The 9472-nt window shown below is 56.9% G+C and overlaps 1 protein-coding gene across 1 annotated transcript in view; it reads left to right on the forward strand.

Moving 5' to 3' along the window:
- Positions 1–5919, forward strand: part of GOT1 (glutamic-oxaloacetic transaminase 1) — a 29818-nt gene extending 23899 nt beyond the window's left edge. Inside the window, exons 8-9 of the mRNA XM_004616363.2 lie at positions 991–1133; positions 4950–5919. Coding sequence (XP_004616420.1) covers positions 991–1133; positions 4950–5089 — 283 coding nt within the window. The 3' untranslated portion in view covers positions 5090–5919. The remainder of the gene's footprint in view (positions 1–990; positions 1134–4949) is intronic.
- The last annotated feature ends 3553 nt before the right edge of the window (positions 5920–9472 follow it).

Here is a 9472-nt window from a genome sequence, read left to right on the forward strand (position 1 = left end):
ACACACACACACACACACACACACGGCTCTGCCTTCTGTCTCGGCTGAGGCAGGAGATGGTTCTGGCCTTCCCGGGTATGACGCAGCCCCGGGTGACGGCCAGTTTGCCCACAGGCGGTCACTCCACTCTCCCAGAGGCAGGACACACAAGCAGGAACTCCTCCTGGTGGGCTCTGCTCTCGGGTTCCAATCAGGGCGACGGTTGGGGATGCTGGGGGGTGGGCACACTTTGTCCTTCTGTTCCCCGCCCCAGCTGACTTGGGCACAGTCATTCATGGACTGTGGCTAAACCTGCCGTCTCTGCTGTGTGGCGCCTGAGCAGATCCATCAGAGGCACTGGAGCAGAAGTACGGGAGAGCAGGGTGCTCTGTTTGCACACAGGCGACCCGGGTTTGAGCCCCGGCATCCCTTGTCCCACCAGAAGTGATCCCTGAGGGCAGTACCTAGCCCTGAGCACTGCCGGGTGGGGCCCCAACACCCAAAGAAAAGAACCTCCATCAGCCCATACAGCTCAGCTCCTGGGTGGATCCCGAATCCCCACGTGGGGTGGGGGTGGCCGGGGCCGTAGTGACCAGCCTCTGTCCGCAAAGAGTCCCCCCCCTGTCGCCAAGTCTCTCTCTCTCTCTCTCTCTCTCTCTCTCTCTCTCTCTCTCTCTCTCTCTCTCTCTCTCTCGGGTGGGTCTCGCTCCCTGTCTTCTAGCTTCCCTTCCAAGCATGCGCAGGAGAGGTGGTTCTGTGTCCTGATTTCATGGTGTCTTGAAAAGGACACATCCTCAGTGGGTAGGGCATTGCTTTGCACGCGGCCGACCCGGGTTCGATTCCCAGCATCCCCTATAGTCCCCTGACTGAGCACTGCCAGGGGTGATTCCTGAGTACAGAGCCAGGAGTAACCCTGTGCATTGCCAGGTGTGACCCAAAAAACAAAAAAAGAAAGAAAGGGCACGTCCTTGCTGGTGTGGGCGGGCGCCTGACAGCTGCCCTCTTCCACAGGACGGGAAACGTGAAGACCATGGCCGACCGGATTCTGACCATGAGATCTGAACTCAGGGCGCAGCTTGAGGCTCTGAAGACCCCTGGCACCTGGAACCACATCACCGAGCAGATTGGAATGTTCAGCTTCACTGGGCTGACCCGTAAGTAGTGGCCTTCGCGGGCACGAGTCTCCAAGTGGCCCTGGCTGCAGTGGCCAGCTGTGACTTAGGGCTGGGACCTCATTGTGGGCCACCCATGCTGTGACTTGGGGGCCTCAGAACAGTGCCCGGGGCTGTCTTCTTTGTTCAAAGCTCAAGGGTGTGTGTGTGTGTGTGTGTGTGTGTGTGTGTGTGTGTTGGCGGAGGGGAGGGATGGGCTGTGGCTCAGAGCCAGCCAGGAGGTACCATGTTTGTGGGGTGGAACCTTGAGTCATGACGGATCTCTTAACTAGGTCTCTTGGGTCTCTTCAGCTGGTCCTTAATCCTGAATATAAGTATTACAGATGGTTGTCCAGGGACCTGATTTCTTTCTTGGTTTTTGGGCCACACTGCGGTACCCAGGGGACCCTGTGGTGCCAGGGGTTGAGCCCTGGGCCCCCTGTGGAGCCTGCCTGCCAGCCTTTGGGCTCTCTCCCCAGCCCCTGGGACCTGATTTCTCAACCTCCCTTCCCAGGCCTCCAGGCAGTGCCTGCGGTCCAAGGCGGCAGATGGATCTGTTTCAGAGGAGCGAGTAGGAATTGAAATGCAGCTGAGGAACCTCATGGGCCGCCGTGCCCGAGTGCAGATGCTGGCAGGGCACAGGTCGCTGGCTGCCCCTTCTGGCGGAGCGAGGCTCTGCTCATTCACTTACTCCTGAGAACCTGCTGGCCAAGCCCCCGGGCACGGGGTGCGGATGGGGCCACATCTGCCCTTGAGCGTGTGGCTCTGGGGACAGCCGTGAGCCTGCCTGGGGTACATGGGCAGAACAGCAGGGATGGCTCTCCCATCTCCTGTCCGAAATGGGCTCAGGAAAGTCAAAGGAAATAGATGTAAGCAAAAGATGGTGTATTGGATTCCCTTCCAGGTACTTTCGGGGACAAGATGTAACTTGGCAACACAGGGCCTTTACTTCCTCAGTCCTGTTAGCCCTTGGCGACCTTCTTCAGGGCTCTGGAACGAGGCATTAGTTTACCTAAATAGTAAATTACATAATCATTATGTAATTGACAAAACATGTTAAGTGCAAAGAAGTAGAGCTTGGAAGGACTGTTCTAGAAACTCACCAGATGGGAGGTTCTCCATGAAATGCCCATCCCCGGGGTATCCCACCCTCCGGAGCAGGAACCAGCTTTACCGGGGACTGAGAACAGGCCTGCGCTCAGAAAACAGAAGTTGTATTATTAGCACTTGGCACCATTTACTCTTTATAAAGTAGGATTCTTTCTTCCTTAATGTTTCGTTGGCGTTGGGAAATATTTGAACACACTCAGGAAAGTACAGTTCCTCACCCGTTTGGTGCCTCTCGGTCTCATGTTACGGCCTTCAGTGTAGTTTACCCACCAGAACAGGCTTTTAACCTGACACTCCATAGGGGTGTGTGTGTAAGCCCCTGGAATTATAATTTCTGTGGGGGAAGGGATTGGGGGATGCCCGGCAGTACTCAGAGCTTAACTTCTGGCTCAGGGATTACTCCGAGCAGTGGGGGGGGGGGGCGAGGGGGTAGGGGGGTAAGGTGTAGGGGGGGGGAGGAGCCCATCTGTGGGGCCAGGGATCTAAACCAAGGCAGGTGCCCTAACCTCTTACTGTCCCTCTGGCCCTGAAATCATCATCGTAGGATGATGGTTATTCACCTTTTGTGGAGGAAGAGTCCATAACTTAGTAGCTGCTCAACTGCGACTCGCCTCCCTCTTTCCTCCAAAAGTCGAGAAGTTCTCCTTTTACTTAAAATAAATGTGTATAGCTGGGAGGGGGCCTGTATCTACAGATGTCCACATGGAGGCTTTGAACCCGGGGAGTCTCTGGCTCCGCTCTGGTGTGAGATTGGGCGGTATCTCCTTTTGGTTCGTTGGTTTTTGTTTTGGGGGGGGGCATACCCAGCAGTGCTCAGGGCTTACTCCGGCCTCTGTCTTTAGGGATCACTCCTGGTGGGCTCGGGGGACCAGGGGGCCCAGGGATCATTTGGGAGACCCAGATCCAGGTCCCCGGGAGTAGCAGAAGAGACCGGAGAGGCAGAGCCAAGCCACTGAGGCAGAGGGGCCTTGGAGAATGCCAGGAGTGCCCCCCCTCCCAAAACCAAGCTCCGTGTATCCCTGAGCCCTGCCAGGTGTCATCCACCTCCTATACCTTAGCTGGAAGCCAGAGATGTTTGATGGCCCAAAAAGCACATGAAAAGTTCCCGGTTACGGCTTGGAAATGCAAATCAAAACCCCAGCGATATGCTGCTTTCTGTCCTCTAGAATGACTGGATGAACAAGGATTGCGGTGTGGGGGAGGGGTAATGGAGAGGAGCACAGTGGATCATGCACTTGGCCTTGCACGCAGCCAGCCTGGGTTCGACCCCCTGGGTTCAACCCCCAGCACCATGTATGTTCTTCCACGTCTTACCAGGAGTGATTCCCTGAGCACCGAGCTAGGAGTAAACCCTGAGCACAGCTAGATGTGGACCCAACCCCCTCAAAAGGACAGGGGGAGGCCAGAGGAGTGGCTTTGGTGGGCTAAATGCATGCCTTGTATGCAGGACGCCTGGGTTTGATCCAGACCAGGTGACTTTCCTGCAAATCCCAGATCCACTATTGACCAACTCCCTGTGTCACTGGGGATGCTCCTGTTATCAGCTTCTGCCTCATTTGTCAAATGGGAGTAGATAGAGGCTTGGACGTGACTCAGTGATCCAGGCACATCTGGCCACTGGCTATGATCCCCGGGACCCACAGGGTCTCCCCACATTCCTCTGGGTCTGAATATGCCACTGAATGTCACCCCCTTCAAAAAAATAAAAAATTCTCTGGGGGCCGGAGCCAGAGTACAGCAGGTTGGGCGGTTGCCTTACAAGCAGCTGACTTGGGTTTGATCCCGGGCCCCTCCTGTGTGTTCCCCCGAGCCTGCCAGGCGTGACTGCTGAGTGTAGAACCAGGACTGAGCCCTGAGTACCGCCGACACTCCGCTGCCAGACCCTGGAGTGGTGCCGGCTCCTTCCAAGTTCAGGTCACCACCTGCCATTGTGGGTGTTGGCTGTGTCGTTAAACGTGGCCCCCAAACAAAAAGCTTCTCTCGTCCATTTGCGAAAAATCCAAAAAGCCCTCGGCACTGTGCTTAAAGAGGCGGTTTCTGTGCTCAGCCAGGAAGAGGGGGCTGAGGGCGAGCTGAGAAGGGCTGGACCGAGCAGACGGGAGCTGTCTCGGAGGCCAAGGCTGGGTGCTTGGGCGCGAGCAGAGGCGAGGGGAGGATGAGGGAAGGAAGTGACCGAAAACCCACTTTACGTGCTGAGGGGGCATTTCTTATTATTTTTTTCTTTTTAAAAAAATTATTATTATTTATTTATTTTTTTTGCTTTTTGGGTCACCCCCGGTGATGCTCAGGGGTTACTCCTGGCTTTGCACTCAGGAATTACTCCTGGCGGTGCTTGGGGGACCCTACGGGATGCCGGGGATCGAATCCGGGACGGCCGCATGCAAGGCAAATGCCCTACCCGCTGTGCTATTGCTCCAACCCCAAGGGGGCATTTCTTTAGGTCTGAGTGTTGCTTTAGTGGAGGGTCACGTCCTGTGAGATGTCACAGGTAAGACACGTGGCCCCAGATTCGGAAGGACTCCTGGGGAAACTTCCTGAGCCTCGGGATCCGCCCGAGCACTTTCCCCCCTGCGGTCCCCCGTGCCAGGGGCGGCCAGGCAGTTCCGTGTGTTCCGTCACTCGGTGTGGCGGGGTCGGGCAGCCCGGGCAGCTCTGGGCAGAGAAGCCCTTCCGCGCCGCTGACCGCGCTGCGTCTCCCCTTCCCCACAGCCAAGCAGGTGGAATACCTGATCAACGAGAAGCACATCTACCTGCTGCCCAGCGGTCGCATCAACATGTGCGGCGTGACCACCAAAAACATCAGTTACGTGGCCAACTCCATCCACGAGGCCGTCACCAAAGTCCAGTGAGCAGCAGCCCCGCCCCCCGCCGCCCCCTCAGACCAGCCCCACCGAAGCCGCCCTCGCCCCCGCCGGCCCCCGCCCCGCATGCTCCACACCCGCTCGAGTCTAGCTGTCCATCGCGGGAGGCCGGCCAGAGAGGCCGCGCGGGGAGGCGGCCCGGGGGGCTCCACGTGCAGAGAACACCGCCGGGAAGAGAAGCGGGGTGGGGGGCCCGGGAGTAGAGCCCTCCTGGAGGTGGGCGCAAGTCAAGATTTTTATTTAAGAAGAATAAAGAAAGACCCTTGGATCATGCACTGTCGATATCCCGTCCCCCGCCCCCAGTCCCACCCCTACCCCCACCCCCGCCCCGCCAGCTGATCCCGGAGTGTTGCCGGCTCCTCCCACGTTCAGGTTGTCTGAGGAGCCACCCGCGATTGTGGTTGTCGGCTGTGTCATTAAACGTGTCCTCACACGTGTGTCCCTGCTCTCTCTGCACGGTTGTGGCCCCCTCGTCCTCCGCTTGGGTTCTGTCGGGCCATCAGGACGCGAAGTTGATTTTCTGCCACACATGCACGTACACACACACACACACACACACACATACACAAACACACCACACACACAGCACGCACACATACCACACAGCACACACACGCAACACACAGCAGACACTCAACACACAGCTCACATACAGAGCACACACACCACACACACAACACCTCCCCCCCAACACACACACCCCTCAAACGTGTCTCACAGAGCAGTGTTTTGCCCTGGCAGCGTGTGCCCCATGCTGTTGTTTTCTAGCTATTCTGTTGTTCTGTTTCATTAAAAAATAATAAAAGTGGTGATCGAGATGCAGGGAGCCCAGTCTGTGCCCTATGCATGTTGTTGCTCGTCGCTCAGGAGACATCCCGGTGGGCTCCCTGGCCATCACGGCCTGGCTGGAAGATCCGGTGCCATCCACAGAGGGTGGCTGTCTCGTCACGGCAGAGCCGGGACTCCACGGCGCCACAGAAGCCCAGGGCACTTGCCTAGTGGGGTTTGTTGTGTTTGACAGGGGTGAGTCTTTATTTTATTTATTTGTTTATTTTTGCTTTTTTGGGTCACACCTGGCGATGCACAGGGGTTATTCCTGGCTCTGCACTCAGGAATTACTCCTGGCGGTGCTCAGGGGACCATATGGGATGCTGGGAATCGAACCCAGGTCGGCCACGTGCAAGGCAAACGCCCTACCCGCTGTGCTATCCCTCCAGCCCCAGGGGGTGAGTCTTTATATGGCAGGAGGCGGCAGGACTAGCTCACCCCTGTGACAGGCACCAAGGCCACGTTTAGTCCCTGGCACTGGTCCTCTGAGTGGCCCCTCTCAGCACTGTAGCACCAGGCCACACTGCCTGCAGGGTCCTCGTGTCACCAGGCGAGTCCCCCTCCCCAACACTGCTGGGTGTGACTCCCGTTTACACAAGATCACTAAAGTGGTTTTTTTTAAAAATTATTTTTGGGTTTGGGGTCATACCCAGTGATGCTCAGGGGTTACTCCTGGCGCTATACTCAGGAATTACTCCTGGCAGTGCTCGGGGCACCAAATGGGATGCCAGGGATTGAACCTGGGTTGGCCTCATGCAAGGCAAGCAACTACTCGTTGTACTCTCCAGCCTGACTAGAGTACTTCAAAGGACTGGTGGCTATTTTCATTTTAACAGCATCTCCCCATTTTTTTTTTTTTTTGTAGGACTCCTTTAGATTGTAGAAGCTTGTAGTCTCGAGGTCTCTGCCCGGTGTCACTGTCCCTCACTTACCCTGACCTGGTTGTGTTCACCTGGAATCGGGAGGGCAGGACGTTTCAGCAGGGGTGAGGCAGCTGGCCTTGGTTCCTTGAAGGAGCATCTTCATGGAGCAGCTCTGGGGGGCTGCAGCTCAGCGGTGGTGCACAGGCCTGCATGCTCAAGGCCCCGGGTTTGAGTCCCCGGGACCATAGCAGACCTCTGGGTTCCCCCTGCCCCATGCCTGGTTGGTCCCCTCCTCCCTCCAAACTCCAGGTACTACAGTGGTCCTTCTGGGGTTTTTTGTTTGGCAGCCACACCTGCTGATGCTCAGGGATTACTCCTGGCTCTCCACTCAGGACTCACACCTGGAGGTGCTTGGGGAACCATAGGGTATGCTGGAGATCGAACCTGGGTCAGCCCCCTACCTGCTGACCTATCGTTCCGGCCCCTAAAGTGGGGCTTCTGACCCAGGCACCTTCCAAAAACTTGAAAGTGGATTTGGGTTTTGCTCTCACACTGGATCCCTCCCCAGGCTCCTGTGTTTCTACACAGCGTGTGGTTTCCTGATCTTTGCCCCTCCCACTGGCCCTCCAGGGCTTCCTTCCATAGAGGGCATCGTGGGCCCCGACCACACTCCAGGCTCTGCGTGGGCCCTGCTTTCTGTCTCTCACGCCTCTGGGCTCCTGAAGTAGAGTGTCTGGCGCTGCCCTGGAACTGACCGGGGCCTTCCAGCAGGCCACAACAGGCACAGCTCACGCAGGTGGCCCTGGGGTCCCCTCACTCCTCACGGGCCTCGCGGGGAGGCTGCTTGGGCGTTCGGCTCCGCGAGGAGCAAGGAAAACGGCCACGTTCAGGAAAAGCATTTTCATTTTATTGAAAAATTATTTACAATGTACTGTGCCTTCATAAATGCTTTATTATCACTATTACTTTTTAAATCTCTCTCTTCAAACCTGAAGAAAACCTGGGGAGAGTGAAGGGATGAGAGCGGGGCGTGGTGACAGGCTCCTGGGGGGTTTTGCAAAGGGAGGGAGGGGACGTCACAGCAGCAGCGGCGGCCTGAGCCCAGCGGTGTGGGGGGCGCTGAGGAGCTGGAGGAGCAGCAGGGCAGGCCTGGGTGCGGCAGGGAGCCTGCCCCGAGGGAGACTCAGCACTCACGGGCTTGGGTGCCGGGCACCCTCCTCAGGCCGCCTCTTCCAGTTCCTACTGGGTGCGAGTAGGTGTGTGTGCGGGTGGCTAGAGGCGAACTAGGAGAGATCATGCACCGCTGAGCCTCCGGCAGGGCCAGGCCCAGAGGGGACCCGGGAACACGCTGCCTCCAGGACTGTCCCCTGCAGGCTGTGGCCTTGCCTGGCCCTCGGGTCCGTGGCACCTGCTCTGCTTTGGCGGGAAAGGGGACAGGTGTGGGGCCGAGGTTGGGCAGGACCCGAGGGCAGAGGTTCTCGGCCTTTCCTCCTCGTCTGAGTCACCTGGAGAGTGTCTGCAGTTTCTGCAGCTGCCCGTCATGTGGGGGGAGGCCAGATCCCAGCCTGGACAGTGAGAGGACAGTCCCTGCTAGGGGGCGCCCAGCTGTCAGGGTAGGTAAGTCCTTCCTGGTGACGCCAGGGTGCCGCCAACCTTGAGAAACCGCTGACCCTCGGTGCCAGGCCTGCCAAGAGTGAGGCTGTCCACCCCTTGCCTCCAGAGAGAGGCTGGACACTGGAGAAGACCATTTGTACCTACCCGACTCAAGTTGCCCCTGGCCACTCTCTCTCTCTCTCTCTCTCTCTCTCTCTCTCTCTCTCTCTGCATTGCAGAATTTTGGGACTGAAAATTCCACTAAACTAGTGGCTTTGTTCTTTTCTCATCATCGTTATTATTATTTTTTAACACATGTGGGTCTGAGACCTTTCGGAATCTTATAATAACGCTCTCAGGAAAAGAGAACTAAGAATGCAAACACTAAATTCTGACAGTGCTAGGGGCTTCACAGACCCTCAAGTCCAACAATGGACTCCCCTGGGGTGATGGCCCCCAAGGTAAGAACCCCTGAGTTAAAGCTCCAGTGGGGAAGCATCTGAGATGCGGATAACCCAGAGGAAAGCTCCAGCTACCCCTCCTGACAACGTGACCACTGATTGGATGCATGTGGGAGATGGGAAGGAAGAACGGTTTGGGAAGGGTGGGGCAATTATTGCAGGCAGCACTGCGTTACTGAACTCCAGTCAAGGTAGTGCAAGGGGCTGGAGAGAGACCAGGAAGGGAAGTGAGCGTCCGAAGGACGACCTTCATGGCACATCTTCCCCAAAGCTGGCTGTCGGCAATTCAGAATCTTGATTGCAGGAGTTAGTAGGTGTAGTCCTTGTGCCACCTAGTGGTCAGGATAGGAATTGCACCTGCCCCCCCCCCCCCAACACGGGTGGGAAAAATCAGAGATTTAATCATTTCCTGGACTAAAGTATACTCAGCTGACCTGCAGAGGTTGGAGTACGGGGGTGTCTAGCGGGGGTGGGACACGGGCGAAAAGGAAGAGGGATTCTTCCGTGTGATGCACACGAGAGCTCGCATCCTTGACTGGCCCGGGCACTCTTTGGTTTGTCATGGCTTAAACTTGCTTTACAGCTTTAGGTATTTTCCACGTGAGGTTTTTTTTTCTTCTTCTTCT

This window comes from Sorex araneus, chromosome 11, assembly GCF_027595985.1.
Source record: "Sorex araneus isolate mSorAra2 chromosome 11, mSorAra2.pri, whole genome shotgun sequence".
NCBI classification, from domain to species: domain Eukaryota; kingdom Metazoa; phylum Chordata; class Mammalia; order Eulipotyphla; family Soricidae; genus Sorex; species Sorex araneus.